This window comes from Lepidochelys olivacea (assembly GCF_965140295.1).
Source record: "Lepidochelys olivacea isolate rLepOli2 genome assembly, chromosome: 15".
Lineage (NCBI taxonomy): Eukaryota > Metazoa > Chordata > Testudines > Cheloniidae > Lepidochelys > Lepidochelys olivacea.
The window spans coordinates 4,187,113-4,207,902 of record NC_140425.1 but is presented as its reverse complement, the minus strand read 5'-3'; the positions used below and the strand labels follow the sequence as shown (position 1 = coordinate 4,207,902).

Below are 20,790 nucleotides of genomic sequence, written 5' to 3'. Positions count from 1 at the left end.
GCTTCTTCACCAGTTTTGTACTAACCGCTTGCAAGCATAGTGCAAGAAAACCTAGAGTGGAATGGCTGAGTTAATTGGCTCTAGAATGTGATCTGTCTGGGGCTATGCTGGAGTTGGTCTAATTCTAATTTATGTGCTTTCGATTTGAGATTGCACCTGATTAATAAAGTAAATGGAAGCTGTAGAAAAATTGTATTTTTAATTATTGTTAATGAGGTAGCCAGTGATTTCTCTAGTAGTGGGAGAATGTATAAATTGCCAATCAAAATGTAAAAAGTCTTGGATTTAATGAATTCTGTCTGCTTTCACAGTGATGAAACTGATACTGAGTTGAAATTAAAATACATTGCACTACGCAATGGCAACTTTAGGTCATAAATTCCATAAACTAATATATCCTAGTCTTCGACTGGGTGTGCTTGGGATTATCATTACCTGTTGCAAGGAGAATTGGGACGGAGGGGAGTTCGGTACAAAGTGACTCCTCATTGCTGAACTTTGCTTTTAGACCTCAGGATAGCAGCAAGCCAGCAGAGACTAGCCAGCCGCAGTCGAGTACCACAGGTTACAGCCAGCCCAGCTTAGGATATGGACAAAGTAACTACAGTTATCCTCAGGTGCCTGGAAGTTACCCCATGCAGCCTGTCACTGCTCCTCCATCCTATCCTCCAACCAGGTAATTATTTCAGAAAATTAGAGTTGGCGAAGGTGGTGGTGGAGCATTAAAATTTGTTTGCTTGGATAAAAGTGCTGTTGCCTTTTTTAAAGGGACTTTCCTAGTGTGTAAAAACTTTAAATATTTTGGATTTTAAGCATTTGTTCTCTATAAACCTTCTTGCCATGTTTGCAGATTATCAGATATTTTCATAAACAAGCTTACTTGCATCTAACCAGTCTTCTCTTCACTGCAGGGTCAAAGAGGAAAGAATACAGGGCTGTGATTAAATAAGTTCTAATCAAAGGATAGATATCTATAATAACAAAAGGCAAAAGTGACTACTCAAGAAAAATGTTTTATATAGAAATACTCACTTTTAACTCTTAAGTGTGAAAGCCACCTTTTAATTACATGTCATTGCCTCCTAAAACTTGGGGTCCTAAAGAGAGGACATTATTCAGGCTCTCTGTATTCCCCTTCAGTATTAACTTTTAAAAATGCTGCTTCTGCACACGTCGTGAATCTCAGGTGAGTTGTTCATCCTGAAATGTAGAACAGACAGGCGTTGCTTTTGAAATTCTCAAGCATGTCTGAAAAGCCTACACATGCCAAGCAGAGAGACTTTATTTTGTTGGAAATAAAGTGAATTAGATTGCTCTTGATTTATAAGAAGCCAGGGAAACAAGTTACAAACAAACAAACAAACCATATTACCAGCTGATATTTCAGAGTCTTCTAGATGACAGATATCAATCATTCACTGAATCTCTGTTCGTTTTAAAGTGCACTGTCTTAAGGGGTGCAGATTTCCCACTTGGAAACTAATGATGATTTCCATGGCATAGTTATCTCTTTTTAGAGCTATGAGGGACTAGATCAGTGTTTTTGTTTTTAGCAACCCTTATTTTTTTTCCTATGCCTGCAAATCAGCCTCCGTAGGATGACCTCACATTTTAAATGACTTGTGTTATTACTTGCATTACTGTCTAGTTAGATACCGCTGCAGCCTAATGTGTGTTTCCAGGAGGCTTGATTTATCTTCCATCTAGAAACACTTCTTAATTCTTATGTCTTTCAGCTATTCCTCTACACAGCCAAGCAGTTACGATCAGAGCAGTTACTCTCAGCAAAGCACCTATGGGCAGCCAAGCACCTATGGACAACAGACTAGCTATGGCCAGCAAAGCAGCTATGGCCAGCAGCCACCTACTAGTTATCCTCCCCCGACTGGATCCTACAGCCAGGCCCCAAGCCAATACAGCCAGCAGAGCAGCAGTTACGGCCAGCAGAGTGAGTTTGCATAATGAAGCTCATCTAAGGAGGCGAGCTGTAATGATTGTACAATCTCAGTAGTACTTGTGGCACCTTAGAGACTAACCAATTTATTTGAGCATAAGCTTTCGTGAGCTACAGCTCACTTCATCAAGATGCATTCAGTTTTTTCCACTGAATGCATACGATGAAGTGAGCTGTAGCTCCGGAAAGCTTATGCTCAAATAAATTGGTTAGTCTCTAAGGTGCCACAAGTACTCCTTTTCTTTTTGCGAATACAGACTAACACGGCTGCTACTCTGAAACCTATCTCAGTAGTGTTTGTCAAGATATACTAGTAAATCTCTGAAGGAGGATTTCACTCATTTAGCAGCTTGAGTATTTTCCAGCCAGCAGGCGATCTGCAAGCTGATAGTTCTGTAGACTTCTTTTACTGACTGTGGGTATACTTTTAAGTTTGACCGCAAATCAAGTGCTATGCATCCTGCTTTCAGTAGAGCCATTGTATTAAGACCCATGTCAAATGGTTAGTTAACAGTATTGCTAAAGTTCATGGTACTGAAGGCAGGTGCAAAGAGGTACAATAACTCCTTGCTTAATGTTGTAGTTATGTTCCTGAAAAATGCTACTTTAAGTGAAATGATGTTAAGCGAATCCAATTTCCCCATAAGAATTAATGTAAATGGGGGTGGGGGTTAGGTTTCAGGGAAAATTTTTTCCCAGACAAAATACTATATTTTGTGTGTGTACACAAATACACAGTACAAGTTTTAAATAGTTTAATACTGTACACAGCAGTGATGATTGTGGAGCTTGGTTGAGGTGGTGAAGTCAGAGGGTGAAAGAGGGTGGGATATTTCCCAGGGAATGCCTTACTGGTAAATGATAAACTAGCACTCCGCTGAGCCCACAAAGGTTAACACTAGCCTCATACTCTACAAGGCAGCACAAATGGAGGGAGGGAAGACCGCATGGCAGAGAGAGAGAGAGACACACACACACACACACACACACACAGTGTGTGAGAGAGACACGCATTGCCCCTTTAAGTACGCTGATCCCACTCTAAGTACATTGCCTTTTTAAGTAGATCAGCAAGTTGAGACAGCAGCTGCTGCCAGCAAGCTCCCTCCGTCCTCAGCCCTGTAGTGTCTCCCCCACCACACACACTCTGGAAATGGGGTAAAGTAGCTAGGGGCAGGATCAGGGGGAGGGGGACACCCTGATATTAGCAACCCCCGCACAGCAAGCAGGCGGCTCCCAGGAGCTGCTCCAAGGCAGAGGGCAGGAGCAGCACAGGGCAGTGGGGGGGAGGGACAGCCGAACTGCCTGGCAATTGATAGCTTGGTGGGCAGCTGCCACACAGGAAACTTAGGGGAGCTGATAGGAGTGCTGCCGATCCACCCTGGTTCCAAGCCCCCACCACTAGCTCCAATGGGCTGCTCTTTCTGTAAGCAGTGGACAAAGGATGCTGCTGCCAAACAACATTATAAGGGAGTACTGCGCAACTTTAAACGAGCATGTTCTCTAATTGATCAGCAATGAAACAACGTTAACTGGGGTGACTTTAAGTTAGGAGTTACTGTAATCGGAACAAGCACTTCAGAATGAGTCTGACTTTATCTGCTTCTGCTTTAATATCTACAATACAAACTCTCCTCAGGTTCATTTCGTCAGGACCATACCAGCAACATGGGTGGATATGGACAGGAATCTGGAGGCTTTTCTGGCCCAGGAGAAAGTCGGAGCATGAGTGGCCCTGATAACCGGGGAAGGGGAAGAGGAGGATTTGATCGTGGAGGCATGAGCAGAGGTGGGCGGGGAGGAGGACGCGGTGGAATGGGGTAAGAGCAAATCTTTTCTCCTTTTACCTAATTCTGTTTTACCCATAGGATTTGAAATGGAAGGAGCGGCTGAAAGATGACATTTCAAACCACGCTTCCATGGAGAATATTTATTAATAGTGAGATTGTTTCTAGTCCATGGAAATGTCCTCCTAGGGGAAGTAGGGGCAGGATCACTTTTTTTCCTGCAGATTGTTGGGTTTGGGGGAATTAAGGGTTTTATGAAATAAAGAACTTTCAGCTCCCTTCATGGTTATTCAGAGGTGAAATCCTCTGTGGGATTTAACGATAACTTTGGATAGAACACACACAAACCTTCCAGGAGTTCCAGGTTTCACTTTCTTTGCCTCACTATTTGGGGTCTTGACGTTTCAGGTATGTACATGGCAGAAGCCTAATGTCAGCTGTTTTATACAATGTTTCCCCTCAGCCTCTGTTTGCACTAGAAGTAGCACTTGGAGCTACTGTTATAAGTGAATGTATGGATCAGTTTATTGTTGTTGAAGCCACAGCTCTAGAGTGGCTTGGTTGGAGTGTGAAGAAAAGCCCCAAGAACACCCAAAGATCTGACTTGACTTCCAGGACTGCTCCCCATTGGAGCTTTCAGGTGATCTAAATCAGTTTGGCCATTTTAACTGATGGCATAATCTGGTTTAGTAAACCTATTTGTTCAGATCAGTAGTTTATAGCTCCCTGTCTCTGGTGTCTGTTTTAATGAAGGTGAGGATGATGGATTAATTATCAAGGCTAATATAAGGAAGGTTTAGCTTTGTGTGTGTTCAATCGCTATGAAACTTACGTTTAAAGCTATGCAGAGTTTCATTCATACAGATTAGAAATGCAGAGATGGAAGTGCAAAACATCAGGACAAATCTCGGTAAAATGTTGCCACATATATTTGTATGGCTGGGCAAGTGAGTCAACAGCCTTAGATAAAAGTGCAGCATTTATTGGCGACTTGTTTTAGAACCCCATTTCACCTAGAAATTGGAGAAGTTACTCTGTCATTCTGCATAGCTTAGCTAAAATGAATCCAAATGGTCTGAAATCTTTATTGGAGAAATACAACTACCTGGAACTTATATTTTAAAGATAAACACTTGTTCACATGGAAACATTACTGATTTCATAAATTGGCTTGAATGGAACAGGATTCCATTGTTCTATATAAAGATTTCACCCATAATATATTTATTTCTAATGTTTTTAAAGTAGATGTAGACACTTGAAATTACTATCATCACGTCTTAAAACTTGTAGCCATTTTGGTGCTGTTCACTGCAAAAGATTCATAATTTTTTTCTCTAATTTCACATCTGTAATCAAAGAATAAATTACTTCTGTAGTGATTTCCAACTGAAAGTCTATTAAAGAGGCTGCCAGCTTTTGGATGTAGTTTTTCTACTGTCCATAGAAAAGGTGGCCTTTCCACGAAGCAGTAGGTTGAAAACCCAGGGGGCAGGGTAGGGGAACTCGGCCCTTTTATCATGTTGTGGTGATGGATTTCAGTGTCTCTTGCAGGTAAGGAGCTCAATGTTATTAACATGCCCTTTTTCATTGACTCAATTATTTTATATTTTCATTGGCTGTTAAACATGGAAACTTTTTAACATGCTTTGTCGCATTTATATGCTACAGGTTACAAAGTGAGAGCCTTGTATACACTTCAATACTTAAAAAGTACCCGTACTCAGTACTCAGCCGGCAGCATAATGAAAAGTGGGACTAGACACGGTGTCCATATGGAGAGGAAAAATATACATAGAATATTTTTAACCAAATGTATTCATTGTATAAATGGAATCCTTCTGTAACTTTGGTAACTGCATACTGGTATAATACTTTAGAATTGTGTAACATTAAAAAGTGTAAACATGTGTGTTTAAAAAGAGAGACATTACATATATGGTGTGTACTTTTTTTAAAAAAAAAGGAAGCAAAGCTGCATGCAACAGCTTGGAATTGTGTATTTAAAACCTTTTTAGAGATTAAAGGTGCAATACTGGCTAGCAAATAGATGGCTCTCTCCCTCCTCTCTTCCCTCCCTCAAAACAACACCCCCACCCAGAAAACCCTTTTCAGGTGGCATTTTCCTAATTAACCAGCACTTGGAAGCAACTGAAAACTAATAGCCTAGTCTGTGCTTTTGTATTAAAAGCTAGAGGCTGTGATTTTTGCATTGGCACACATTAAAATCTTAATTTCTGGTTTGTGTCCATAAAGCTGCACCCCCAGGCCTTTGAGCCCTGATATATTCTGTAAGTTCTTCTTCCACAGAGACTGTTAAATCCAGTAGTGACCTCAATGTATGGCTTTATACTAAGGTTTTAGTGGAAATGTCATCTGAACTGTGTTCTAGGTATTACATATGGTTGTCTCCTGCCTTTTTAACTGTTAATGTTAGGGACCCAGGAACTCAGTTTGCTCTCCTGCTGCAAGAGGCTGAGGGTGCACCTTTATGTACATACAAAGGGGAGGGAGTTGACCTATAGGTGACTTATCTTTTTTTAAAAAATCAAACACAATTTGAAAATCTCTAAATGTTTTTGCCAAGTATTGTACTGTTAATACCAATACAAGTAACGAAAGGGTACAGCAGCAAAAGTGGTGTCTAAACCAGACAAGCAAGGTTGTGCGTAAAGGAAATTTGAGCAAGCTGCCCTGAAGAAAGGCATAGTGACGAGATGAGAGACAGACAGACAGATGCATTGTTTGGAGATGTTTAGCCAGTGCCATTCTTCCCAGTGAGCCCCAGAGGCTCAGAGCGGTACTGGCTTTTTAAAGGGAAAGGCCTTCATTTCTTCGTTTATCCCCCCAGCAGCGCTGGAGAGCGAGGTGGCTTCAATAAGCCTGGTGGTAAGTTTTTGAGCATTACAATGGATAGTGTTTAAAAAAAAATCAGTCAGTTTTTAGAAAAAAAATATATAATTTTTATTAGTTTCATAAGTGGTTAAAAATGACATATACAACAAGACTTTAATGGGTACTGCCGGCAATGCCTAGGGGTATAAGGTTAACCTATGGTTACAAAACAAAGGGTAACTTGAAGTATTGAGAAACTACTTTTGTAATTTGGGGAGAATAAATTTAATTTTGTTTGGATTTAATAAAGAAAAATAACTTTTCTTATAAATATACACTGATTGGCCCAGTAAAGCTAAAGAAGTGTAATAATGGTTAATGGTTTTAAAGGCTGCTAAAAGTAGCAAACTGATCACAAAAAAACCGTAAAAGGGTGCATTGCTAAAATTTTTGCAATGCAGGTCAATTTGAGTTTAACCAACACCATCATATGGTGGTTGTAAGTAGATAGATTTGTGTGTGTCGGTTTTCAGCCTGCAAGACGTGCACTAACAAAACTTTATATGATTTTTTTCCTTGACTGGCAGGACCCATGGAAGAAGGACCAGATCTTGATTTAGGTAATTTTGAATACTGTTCAGAATATCACCTGTGCATGCTGAAAAGAAGGATTTCTCACTTGTTCTTCCTCTCCAAGTGAAGGCAGTCATTCACATTACTTGTCCACAAAGGTTTATCTGCCTTATTTCTTCCCTGCCTATATAAAAAGTTCAGGGGCATTCACCCTCTATATCCCAGTGTCTTGATCCATTTCTTCTACTTTCTTAATTAATCCAATAGTTGGGCTGGCTGATTTAAATTTTGCAAAGATTCATTTGGATGCTTATCCTTCCCTTCATGAAAGAGGAGAGTATTTAAGCAGCATGTCCATGGGTGTTCAGATATACCAGGCATCTAATTTCAAGCAGTATTGAAATAACTACCACACAGGCATATACTAGCTTTACTTTTCTCTTCCTTTCCTCCCTTCCACCACCCATAGCCTGTGAATTTGTAGTTTTTTTCCTTTCTAGTCCTGTAAAAATCTGCATTTTGTGTCTGTTGCTGTTTCCAGGATCAGCTTAGGTCATTGCCTATATAATTGTACAAAAGATGTAAAATCTAATTTGCACCTGCAGTTGGATATCTGTTTTTGCACAGATCTCAAATTATTGCTCAAAAAGACTTCCATTATATCAGCCACCCAATTTTGGCTACAGTTTCTCATGGCACTTTAATGGTATACATCCAGCCATGGCAAGAGACCAGACCAAAATTCCCTTATGTAGGAGGTCAGTAGGAAATAAATCAGCTGATTATTTGGAAAGGATGAGCTTTTTTACAGATACTTTCTTAGTGATCAGTATGTGGTATGGCTCTTCCTTATGTATAGAGAAGGTGCCACTGAATCCCCATGTTGTATGGCTGGATTTTCATCTGGCATTTCCATAAATATACAAGTATTTACCCTCACTGAAAGAGAGGTAGTAGTCCATTTAGGAGATTATCACTAAAGTTGGCCAGATAAAACTGAACTCTGTCCATTATCTTTTGTGATCACCTGGTATAATGATACTTCTGTGAATTTGATCTCCTTAGGCCCACCTGTAGACACAGATGACGATTCAGACAACAGTTCAGTTTATGTACAGGGACTGAGTGATGGTGTGACCCTGGAGGAGCTGGCAGACTTCTTCAAACAATGTGGTGTTGTCAAGGTGGGTATGCATGGGAAATACAACCTAGGTGGAGCTACTGTAAGGTGAGTGCATAACTGGTTGGAAAGTTGTTCACAGAGAGTAGTTATGAATTGTTCACAGTCAAGGTGGAAGGACGTATCAAGTGGGATCAGTTCTGGGTCTGGTTCTGTTCATTATCTTCATCAATGATTTATGTAATGGCATAGAGTACACTTATAAAGTTTGGGGGCTATACCAAACTGGGAGGGTTTGCAGTTGCTTTGGAGGATATGATCTGGACAAACTGGAGAAATGGTCCAAAGTAAATAGGATGAAATTTAATAAGGACAAATGCAAAGTACCCCACTTAGGAAGGAGCTGTCAGTTGCACCCATACAAAATGGGAAATGACTGGCTAGGAAGGAGTAATGCAGAAAGGGATCTGGGGGTTATAGTGGATCACAAGCTAACTGAGTCAACAGTATAAGATTGTTGCCCAAAAAAAAAAAGCAAACCTCATTCTGGGATGTATTAGCAGGAGTGTTGTAAGCAAGACATGAGAAATTATTATTCCGCTCTATTCAGCGCTGATTAGGCCTCAGCTGGAGTATGGTGTTCAGTTCTGGGTGCCACATTTCAGGAAAGATGTGGACAAATTGGAGAAAATCCAGAGAAAAGCAACAAAAATCATCAAAGGTCTAAAAAACACGACCTATGATCGAAGACTGAAAAAAATGGGTTTGTTTAGTTGGAGAAGAGAAGACTGAGGAGGGAGATAACAGTTTTCAAGTATATAAAAGCTGTTACAAGGAGAAGGGAAAAAATTGTTCTCCTTAACCTCTGAGGGTAGGACAAGAAGCAATGGGCTTAAATTGCAGCAAGGGTGGTTTAGGTTGGACACCAGGAAAAACTTCCTAACTGTCAGGGTGGCTAAGCACTGGAATAAATTGCCTAGGAAGGTTGTGGAATCTCCATCATTGGAAATTTTGAAGAGCAGGTTAGACAAACACCTGTCAGGGATGGCCTAGATAATACTTAGTCCTGCCATGATTGCAAGGGACTTAAATGACCTCTTGAGTTTCCTTACAAACCTATGATTCTATGCAGGACCGCTGGAGTGTGGAACAATAACTATCTCACCGACTAGTAGAGTGGGATGGAAATAGAGCTGTGATTCTCAGCCTTTTCCATACTGGGACACCCCCACCCAGTGTATTCCAGGCAGAACCACCTCTCATATAGCAGTATGGTCCCAACCCAGCATGCTGAGAACCCCTGAAATAACTAGCAGAGTTATATTCCAGAAGAGCCTTTTAGGACTTGTCTTTCAGTGTCCATTTCAGGTTTCTGAATTCTACTGTAGTTGTGCCCTCTAGGTGGGATAGGGGTTAGTCACATCCTTTAAGGGATTGGGGGGGGGCAGGATTTGTGTGGATTTGCTCTTTCCTGATACATATAACTGTATAACTGAAATGGAGTATTTGACCTCTACCTCAGAGGAATTGGGGATGATTTTAAGAGTAGTGGAGAAGGATATCTTGGGAATCTTTTGTTTACAGTTCATTCAATTTATTGCACTGCATTTTGAAGTGTGATTTTATTTTCCTGCTAGATGAACAAGAGGACTGGGCAACCTATGATAAACTTCTATCTTGACAAAGAAACTGGAAAGCCAAAAGGAGATGCCACAGTGTCCTATGATGACCCATCAACTGCCAAAGCAGCTGTAGAATGGTTTGATGGCAAGTGACTGGAATTAACTCTTGCTTCTGATGAGCATAGTTTTGACTGGGATTTATTTCATAGAATAGGTGCCAATTTTTCCAGGTGCTGGTGGATGCTTGACCCAGCCCCACCCCAGCTTCACCTATGCCCCGCCCCCATTCCAACCCCTTCCTCAAAGTCTCTGCCCCAATTTTGCCCACTCTCTGCCCTTATTGGACCCTGTCCCCAAATCCCCGCCCTGGCCCTGCCTCTTCCCCCAAAGCGCACCGTATTCCTCCTTCCTCCCTCCCAGTGCTTGCTGCTGCAAAACAGCTGGGAGCTGGGGGGAGAAGCAGGATGTGGCATGCTTGGGAAGAGGCGGAGCTGGGGCAGGGGCGGGGCGGGGAGCTGCTGGTGGGTGCAGAGCACCCACCGATTTTCCCCCATGGGTTCTCCAGCCATGGAGCACCCAGGGAGTCGGCGCCTATGTTTCATAGCTAAGTATTTGGCTAATTCAGAGGATAGAAAAGTGGGGTTTTATGCCCTTCACATAGGGAGGCCCTACATACATACATATGCATGCACGCACAAACGCAAATCTTGCTTGGAAAGATGTTACCTGGGAAACGTTCTGTTGTTAGTCAAACCAGATAAGCCAGCTCCCTAAGGCGCTAACTTCCAAGTAGTCTGGGCAACTCGGTGTAGAGTTTCTTTGGTTCTACAGGTCAGAGATGGAATTCTCCCCCACCCTCCAGCACTTAATAGAGAGACACCTTTCCCTTTGATCAGTGACTATGGAAACATGTATCCTGTAGGATGCATGTACATGGTACCCAAGCCCTATTCCCCCTCCAGTAGTGGAAGTTTGTGACCATGTAAGCAAGCCACACTTTTCTGTCTTTTTTTCCTCCCAGGAAAAGATTTCCAGGGGAGCAAACTCAAAGTTTCTCTCACTCGGAAGAAGGCGCCAATGAACAGCATGAGGGGTGGGATGCCCCCACGTGAATCACGTGGATTGCCTCCCCCTCTGCGTGGAGGTAATGTTGGCCAGAGTCTGTATGAATGAGCTGAATTCCCCTGGAACCTTATTGTGCAGAGCTGGGGTGTAGTGTACACCAAGCAGCATAGTTCCCTCTAAGGTGCGCACCTGAGGGAATGAAGGGCTGCGCACCTAATTAGTGGAGCCACGCAGGTGTGGCTCCACTAATTAGATGCCTCATGACCCTGCAGAGAGAGAACATGGAGAAGGTGAGCTGGTGGGGGGAATAGGGGGTGAGATGTGGGGGGAGACATGAGTTGCGACTCTGGTCCTGACTGTCTCCCAAGCAGCCCCAGTTGTGCTGTGGGTGGCGGCCAGGAGAGATGGGACAAGCGAGTCTCTCCCAAGCAGCCCCAGCTGTGCTGTGGGTGGCGGCCAGGAGAGATGGGACAAGCGAGTCTCTCCCAGGCAGCCCCATCTGGGCAGTGGGCGAGAGACGGGAGACACAAACACCACAATACCAGTAAGAACTAACATTTAACTAAATGTCACTTTTTAAATGTCATATTTGTTTCACAAAAAGGAAAGGGGGACTTGTGGCACCTTAGAGACGAACAAATTTATTTGGGCATAAGCTTTTGTGAACTACAGCTCACTTCATCGGATGCATGCAGTGGAAAATACAGTAGGGGGATTTTATATACACAGAGAATATGAAACAATGGGTGTTACCATACACACTGTAACAAGAGTGATCCGGTAAGGTGAGCTATTACCAGCAGGAGAGAAAAAAAAAACCCTTTGTAGTGATAATCAAGGTGTGCCATTTCCAGCAGTTGACAAGAAGGTGTGAGGAACAGTAGGGGGAAAAATAAACATGAGGAAATAGTTTTACTTTGTGTAATGACACATCCACTCCCAGTCTTTATTCAAGCCTAATTTAATGGTGTCCAGTTTGCAAATTAATTCAAATTCAGCAGTCTCTTACAGTGTGTATGATAACACCCATTGTTTCATGTTCTCTGTGTGTATGAAATCCCCCTGCTGTATTTCCACTGCATGCATCCGATGAAGTGAGCTGTAGCTCACGAGAGCTTATGCTCAAATAAATTTGTTAGTCTCTAAGGTGCCACAAGTCCTCCTTTTTCTTTTTGCGGATACAGACTAACACGGCTGCTACTCTGAAACCTGATATTTGTTTCACTGTGTTAAAGATTACCCCATGTCATGTGTGCCATTTACAGATATATGCATTTTGCAGAATTTTGCTTCTGCTTTTTCAGTGTAAAAAACTAGTGGATAGATACAATCATCAAATGTATTTAGCTTCATTTTTGTTATTTTACCGCTGATTATACCTGAATTTTGTACACAAGTCAAGCTAACTGAATACAAAAAATAGAAACAGGATTTGAGATGTGCTTTATATATGACAACTGCTTTTGTTCTTCCAAAAAAGAGATCCCTATAGATAAGTAGTTCTGGCTGGAGAATAACTGCAGTAACTTTGGTTTGTTTTTTAAAAAGAATCCAAATAAATCATCTCCTCCCCCAAAACTATCATTAAAAATCACATTTAATAACCATTTCTATAATCACAGAAGTGACAATGTATTATTTATGCCTAGCTTTTACATTGGCTGGCATTTCGGAATTGCTTGTCTGGTACATAGCTTAATTAATCTAGTTCCTAAAATTAACGGTACCTCCACCAGCTGCTTAAAATTTTTGGATTTAGCTTTGTTTCGGAACATGTACTACAGCTTTAAAGTTTGATTTGCAGTATCCCTCTTGTATTTTCTAACCTGTCACGTCCCAGCCCCTGCTTCGGGGCTGCAGTGGCCAGGAGAGAGGCCTCCAGACAAGTTTTAGAATTCATTTGAGAGGTATTGGAAGCCATTAAGGCCAGATCTTTGCTATCTGGTATAGTTCTGGCTCTTTAGAGTACTCTCATTGACTCCTGAGTAGCAAGCATTTGGTGCTACGTGTTTTGTAGGATGAAGACTTTATTTGCAAATTATTTGAAGCAGGGATCTGTCTGCAAACTCTGAAGCGATGTGTTAATGTGCTCCATTTACTTAAGGCTGGACTTGTAAAAACTTAATGAGCCTAGTCTGAGTTTTTGAGTTGGCAACATGCACAAATTACAGGAGAATTTTGCCTGTTTCTACAGGGCTCTGTTTCACCATAACCAACCACTTGATAGGTTTCAGAGTAGCAGCCGTGTTAGTCTGTATTCGCAAAAAGAAAAGGAGGACTTGTGGCACCTTAGAGACTAACCAATTTATTTGCGCATAAGCTTTCATGAGCTACAGCTCACTTCATCGGATGCATTCAGTGGAAAATACAGTGGGGAGATTTTATATACACAGAGAACATGAAACAATGGGTGTAATCATACACACTGTAAGGAGAGGGATCGCTTAAGATGAGCTAATACCAGCAGGAGAGCGGGGGGAGGAACCTTTTGTAAGGCTCCCCACCACCACCCCGCTCTCCTGCTGGTATTAGCTCATCTTAAGTGATCCCTCTCGTTACAGTGCGTATGGTAACACCCCTTGTTTCATGTTTTCTGTGTATATAAAATCTCCCCACTGTATTTTCCACTGAATGCATCCGATGAAGTGAGCTGTAGCTCATGAAAGCTTATGCGCAAATAAATTGGTTAGTCTCTAAGGTGCCACAGGTCCTCCTTTTCTCTTTGCAACTACTTGATGTTTTACTTCCTGTTGTATTTTCAGAGTTGTCACTTGTTTGTGGTTTGTTTTCTGTCTGTGTCGCTTTATTATTACTTATTTTTACTGTTCTATGTGTGTGAAGTTTTAATCAAATTAAGAGTTGACATTCTATAGAAATTGTATAAGCCTGAGTGAATGCCTTTTACTCTCCTGTCCAGTATCAGAAAAGACGGTATTAATACTTAGGAGGAGAGAATGACTATTTCTAGTTGACTCCTAGGTTTGTTTAGTATCTTGAAGCTGAGCTGTGTGTGCAGATAATGTACATGCAAGAGGTATAGTTTTGTGGACTGCAAAAGTCCGTAGCATGCTAGTGTGTTGGCAGATTCTTAATTTTCTGAGAGCAGCTTTCTCTGAAGATTTAGTGGTCTATGGGAGTAGGTTATTAAATTGGGCCTCTGGCACACATTTTTTATGCTTTCACTTAATGGCTGTGTTTGTTTTATCTATATAGCTGTTTTCAGTATGCCACATTTTGGTGTGTTTACTAGCTTGATTTGTTAGAAAGGATGATAAAATGCATGTACTCCACTCCAAGGAGTACATAATCAGCTCCTCTCCTAAGATAGCATGGGCTATAACTGAGTCTGGGTGGGTCCACAGCAGTGTTGCCCCACATTGTGAGAAAACAGTCACATACAGAGAGTCTGCTATTTCAGTGTAATACAGCTATCCGTGTTAATTTTCTTTATTTTAATTTTCTTTTTATTTGATTTCATATTAAACAAACATCTTAAGCAGTGCACCTTGTTAATTATCCCTTGTTTTAATATTTTTTCTTCTTCCATACCTATATCTTTTTAAAAATATATCTAGGCTTTTTGTTTGTGTTGGTGGGCGGTGGCGCACATCCACATTACCTCATTATTGGTGCTGCACATAACAAAACTCATTCCACACATGGATGTAAAAAATTAGAGGGAACATTCCTGAGCAACACCCTAAGTTGTGGAGGTGACCAGAGTCTGCATTGGAATTAACTGACTTCTTTCTTTCAGGCCCAGGGGGTCCTGGTGGTTCTGGTGGTCCAATGGGCCGTATGGGAAGCAGAGGTGGAGACAGGGGAGGCTTCCCTCCAAGAGGACCGCGGGGTTCTAGAGGAAACCCTTCTGGAGGAAACGTCCAGCACCGAGCTGGAGACTGGCAGTGCCCCAATCCGTAAGTGTTTGCATTACCAACTAGGCTGATCTGTTAACACCTTTGTGCCCTGTAGTCCTGCATGTAAACCCAGATGCCTTCTTCCTTACATGATACCTGGCACTGCAGCCCACTCGGCTTTCATCTCCTGCAGAATGTCACAGGCCCCATCATACTAATAATCATGTCACCAAAATGCCTGGGTACTTGTCAGTTAGGAAATGGCTCATTTGGGGCCAGAACTTCTGGTAATAAAGTACAGTTCAAATTTTGAAAAAATAAGCTGTTGAATTTACTGTAATTGAGAGCTTGAACTAAGCAGAGATGCATTAGTGATTACATACAGTCCTTGCCAGTTTAACATCTCTGTCATATTAGAGGTAGCAATATTATTTATTTGTATTGCAGTAGTGCCATTGTGCTAGGTGCTGTACAAACGCAACAAAAAAGACAGCCTCTGCCCCAAGAGGAGCATAGTTGGAGCAACCACATCATTCGGTGTAATAATACATTGCTATTTTTTTGTACTGGCAAAGCAGATAAAAAGGGCTGTGTTAGTGTGGTGCAGATATTAACTAGTTAGTCATCACAAACCCCAAAGATGGAGAAATATGGGCTGGTTGACTTGCTCACTTACAGACTCAGTATCAAAGTTGAGAACAAAATCCTTACATTTGTCTCTTGTTCTGTACTAGGACCAGCGTCCTTTCCTAGATCAGTTACATAGCCATTAAAAGTTATTAAGGTAGATCTTCAAATCTTGTTTCTCATTCAGAAACTTTTTTTTTTAAAGTCTTCACTAACTGATGGTTCTGTCTAGGGGCTGTGGAAACCAGAACTTTGCCTGGAGAACAGAGTGTAATCAGTGCAAGGCTCCTAAACCAGAAGGCTTTCTTCCACCCCCCTTCCCACCTCCAGGTATGTATGCGGCACAGCTTTTAGAGAGGAGCTCAAGGTTATTCCCAGAGCATGGGAAATGAGTACTTAAGATGAACCACTTCCTTTGCATATGTGATTGACATTGCTTATACAGTGTTCTCAGGGACTGATCACTAGAGGTGGATAATTACTGGGTAAATAACACACTCTTGGAGCTGTAGAGGCAGCAGTTTATGGTTCTGTTCTGCCTGAGATGACTTGCTCTCACTTTCCCACTATTTCTGTGACTCTTTCCTTGCATCTGTCTGCAGCAATCCAGTTTCCTACAGGCAGGCGTACACTACTGCTTCAGTCAATCTAACTTGCGTTGCTCAGGGGTGTGAAAAAGACTCGTGACGCAAGTTACAGTGACCTAAGCGCTGTCCACACCGGCACTGTTGACTGGAGACTCTCCCACCAACGTAGCTTCCACATCTCGCAGAGGTGGAGTAATTATGCTGAAGGAAGAGCGCTCTCCCTTCGGCATAGAGCGACTTCACCAGACATGCTATAGCAGCGCAACTGCACCAGTGTAGAGTTCTGCTATAGACCTGCCCTATGACACTGTCACTTTATGTGGCTCCCAGCCAAAACAGCCTCTAAATCAGCCATCTGCCTCTCAGGCTTTCCCAGTGGATTTCAGGATAGCTCAAAATTTTCAGTGGCACTTCTGTAAACATGCAGTTCATGCAGTGTGGCATGAGCCACCAGTGGCTGTCTCCAGCCCAGAAAGTGGCCTGACGTTGCTTCCTGGACATCTGTGCTTTGTTCCTGCAGCTTGTGCAATGTTGCCAGCATTCATGTTTTTGACAAGGGCCAGCAATTTTGGGAAGAGTGAAAAGTGGGTTTCCTGCCCTGTGATTGGGGTGGCTGCCCTCTTCATGGTTCCACTGCCAGGCCTTAAGCTACCCGCTGCCTCAAAGCTGCATGCACACATCTTGTACTGTTTCTTCTTGAGTTGGGTCTGGAGGAAAGTTAGAGATGATTTAATGTGAAAGGACTAAGTTTTCAGTCCTGGAAATCTGTCTAGAGCAGGCATGTTTTCACCTTAGAGAGCCCTGGTTTCAGATGTACATGGTGACATTTTTCTTTACCAGGTGGAGATCGTGGCAGAGGTGGCCCTGGTGGCATGAGAGGAGGAAGAGGAGGCCTCATGGATCGTGGTGGCCCTGGTGGAATGTTCAGAGGTGGACGTGGTGGAGATAGAGGTGGATTCAGAGGAGGCCGGGGTATGGATCGAGGTGGATTTGGAGGAGGAAGACGAGGAGGACCGGGGGGCCCACCTGGACCTCTTATGGAGCAAATGGGAGGCAGAGGCGGCAGGCGTGGAGGACCAGGAAAAATGGACAAGTATGTAGGAGAGCAAACTAAGGAACCTGGTAAAAGGCTAGGACAGAGGTGGGGTGCGCCCCCTAGGGGGGTGGGAAGGAATGTTTGGGGGGGGTGCTGCTGGGGCCCACCCAGCTCCACTCCTGGTTCTGGCTGCTGGCTCCGCTCCCGGGCTTGTGCTTGGTGCCCCAGCTGTGGCCCCAGCCTCAACCGCCTTACCAAGTGTCCGCATCCCCCCCTCCTGGAGCTGCTGCCCTCCTCCCAGCCCCAGCTTTCATAGAATCATAAAATATCAGGGTTGGAAGGTCACCTAGTCCAACCCCCTACTCAAAGTAGGACCAATCCCCAACTAAATCATCCCAGACAGGGCTTTGTCAAGCCAGACCTTAGAAACTTCTAAGGAAGGAGATTCGACTACCTTCCTAGGTAACACATTCCAGTGCTTAACCACCCTCCTCATGAAAAAGTTTTTCCTAATATCCAACCTAAACCTCCCCCACTGCAACTTGAGACCATTAGTCCTCGTTCATTCATCTGCTACCACTGAGAACAGTCTAGAGCCATCCTCTTTGGAACCCCCTTTCAGGTAGTTGAAAGCAGCTATCAAATCCCCCCTCCTTGTTCTCTTCCGCAGACTAAACAATCCCAGTTCCCTCAGCCTCTCCTCATAAGTCATGTATTCCAGTCCCCTAATCATTTTTGTTGCCCTCCGCTGGATGTTTTCCAATTTTTCCACATCCTTTTTGTAGCGTGGGGCCCAAAACTGGACACAGTACTCCAGATGAGGCCTCACCAATGCCGAATACAGGGAAACGATCACGTCCTTCGATCTGCTGGCAATGCCCCTACTTATACATCCCAAAATGCCATTGGCCTTCTTGGCAACAAGGGCACACTGTTGACTCCTATCCAGCTTCTCGTCCACTGTAACCCCTAGGTCCTTTTCTGCACAACTGCTGCCTAGCCACTCAGTCCCTAGTCTGTAGCGGTGCATGGGATTCTTCCGTCCTAAGTGCAGGACCCTGCGCTTGTCCTTGTTGAACCTCATCAGATTTCTTTTGGCCCAGTCTTCTAATTTGTCTAAGGTCCTCTGTATCCTATCCCTGCCCTCCAGCATATCTACCTCTCCTCCCAGTTTAGTGTCATCTGCAAACTTGCTGAGGGTGCAATCCACACCATCCTCCAGATCATTAATGAAGATACTGAACAAAACTGGCCCCAGGACTGACCCATGGGGCACTCTGCTTGATACCGGCTGCCAACTAGACATGGAGCCATTAATCACTACCCGTTGAGCCCGACAATCTAGCCAGCTTTGGGGGGAAGAGGGGTAAAAAGTTCGGGGACCACAGGGCTAGGATGATTTGACAACTTCGAATAGGTTTTGGGGTGGAGGCGGGGAATGAAACAAGATCTGATGTAATCAAAGGTAAGTGGAGAAATAAAGCTTAGAAAATCAGTAACTCTTGATCAGAAAGTTGATGGGGACAGGAACAAACACTGAATAATGAAAATTATGATAGCCTCCTCTTGTGCTAGGAGTGTGCATAGAATCCTAGAAATCTTGGGCTGGAAGGGACCTCGAGCTCATCTAGTCCAGCCTCCTGTGCTGAGGCAGGACAAGTAAATGGTACACCATCACCGACAGGTGTTTGTCTGATCCAGTGGTGGGGATTGCACAACCTCCTTTGGAAGCCTATGCTAGTGCTATAGTTAGAAAGTTTTTCCTAATATCTAAACTAAATCTCCCTTGCTGCAGATGAAGCCCATGACTTCTTGTCCTGCCTTCAGGGGACATGGAGAACCATGGATCCCCGTCCTCGTTAGAACAGCCCATAACACGTCTGAAGACTGGGTCCCCTCAGCCTTTTTTTCCCCAAAGACTAAACATGCCCTGTGTTTTTCACTTTTCCTCATAAGTCAAATTTTCTAAACCTTTTATCATTTTCCTCCTCGGTCTAATGGAAAGCAAGGTTGTGGGTGTGTCCTATGAGCTATAACCAAACAAGTGGTTTCTTTTTTGTAGGGGTGAACATCGTCAGGAGCGGAGAGACCGGCCCTACTAGAGGCAGAAACCTGCAGAGCTGCATTTACTACCAGATTTATTTTTTAAACCAGAAAATGTTTTAAATTTATAATTCCATATTTATAATGTTGGCCACAACATTATGATTATTCCTTGTCTGTACTTTAGTATTTTTCACCATTTGTGGAGAAACATTAAAACCAAGTTAAATGGTAGTGTGCTGAGTTATTTTTTTTCCTTTTAAACAAAATGGTTGTTTAACTAAAACTAAACCAATGAGAAACCATTGTTGTGAGCATGCTCAGTATCATTGTTTGCAAAACCAGGAGGAGAACTAACTGTAACAATGTTAATGGTTGTGATGTTTTTTTTAAATAAAATTCCAAATGTTTATAAACTTAATACTTCTCAGCCTCTATTCGACAGCACTCTGAACATCTCCACCTGGAGGGGGCATCGCAAACTCCAGCTCTGTGGGCTCTGCAGAAGAGGCAGTGAGTTTCACTCATGAGTTGTATGTATTATATGGCTTGTAATCCCTTGATATTGAATGTTGCATTGTACGGAGGGAGCAGGGATTGAAATCTACCATGAAAAGATTGAACCAGTCCTGAAGTGTATTTGGCAAGGCAGAGCAGGCATCTTAACCTCAAACTGTAAAGTGTGGCTTATTGCATTCAGAGGACAGAATTGAACACACCATTTCAAATGATCCATTGGACTTCAGAATTGCATCCTGGCTGTAAATAAAGATGTATTGCTGGGTATACCATGACTAGACTTTTTGTAAATAGTAGACGAACGTTTAAGTTCTCTCTGGTAGTGTTTTCATTTCATGTATACTATGCCCACCATCTTGGTATCTGAGTGCAGCTAAGAACCAGTGTTCTGTTGAAAACATTCAGGACAAGGCAGCCCAGTAAGTAGAAATGTAGGACTGTATGAACTGGAAGGGTAAATGAAATCATCTCTGAAAGTAATACAGGCAGTGTGGGTTGAAAGTTCAAGCAAGATTACTACACTGAAACAGCAGGTGCCCTGTGAATACAGGCTCTGAACAGGAAACACTATTCAGTCTCCATTGTAACTAATTTATAACACAACCAATTGAATAATATCCTGGGGTTGAGCTTGGTCTTCCATACCATGTGCCTGTGACATATCAATAAAACAAAACATGCAGACTCAAACGTCACAAAATAGGCTAGAAGCAAAACAACGACCAACTTGCACTCATTGCCAGAATGCTGTTTCTGGTGTGAAATGCAGTGCTCTCCAGGCTTAATTATTTCTGATCTCACAGAGATGAGACATATATATAAAACCAAGACAGGATGCCTCTCAGGAAAGTAGGATTCAGTGCTGGTGGAGAAATCCAAGAACATGTCACGGCACAAGCACCAGATTAGTGACCGGCCCTGTATGTGTTCCTATGTGCCAGGCAAGTATCTAAGGAAGAATACAGGTGCTCTAATAAGTTTCTGTAAGTGACACTTCCTTCTAATTCCTCAAGAGTCCAGCCTGTGGATAGTTGGGTGCTTTGCTGCTGGACAGAGCCATTTCTATTAGAGCTAGAACTGAGACCACAGCTATTTATGGTGATTAAAAATCCCAACACATTTTGCAGAGTGGGAATTTTAATTGTCTTGTCAGATGAGATATTTT

General features: G+C 42.8%; 1 protein-coding gene across 2 annotated transcripts in view; it reads left to right on the top strand.

Annotated features, from left to right (window-relative positions):
• Positions 1 to 19,527, top strand: part of EWSR1 (EWS RNA binding protein 1) — a 40,911-nt gene extending 21,384 nt beyond the window's left edge. Inside the window, exons 6-17 of one of the 2 annotated variants that reach the window (XM_084648994.1) lie at positions 509 to 676; positions 1,737 to 1,948; positions 3,594 to 3,774; positions 6,596 to 6,630; positions 7,164 to 7,196; positions 8,215 to 8,333; positions 9,907 to 10,036; positions 10,913 to 11,035; positions 14,714 to 14,873; positions 15,673 to 15,770; positions 16,868 to 17,120; positions 19,126 to 19,527. In XM_084648994.1, the coding sequence (XP_084505120.1) occupies positions 509 to 676; positions 1,737 to 1,948; positions 3,594 to 3,774; positions 6,596 to 6,630; positions 7,164 to 7,196; positions 8,215 to 8,333; positions 9,907 to 10,036; positions 10,913 to 11,035; positions 14,714 to 14,873; positions 15,673 to 15,770; positions 16,868 to 17,120; positions 19,126 to 19,165 (1,552 nt within the window). In that variant the 3' untranslated portion in view covers positions 19,166 to 19,527. Of the gene's footprint in view, positions 1 to 508; positions 677 to 1,736; positions 1,949 to 3,593; positions 3,775 to 6,592; positions 6,631 to 7,163; positions 7,197 to 8,214; positions 8,334 to 9,906; positions 10,037 to 10,912; positions 11,036 to 14,713; positions 14,874 to 15,672; positions 15,771 to 16,867; positions 17,121 to 19,125 lie in introns of both variants that reach the window. The other variant, XM_084648993.1, reaches the window with a different exon arrangement.
• Positions 19,528 to 20,790: the final 1,263 nt, after the last annotated feature.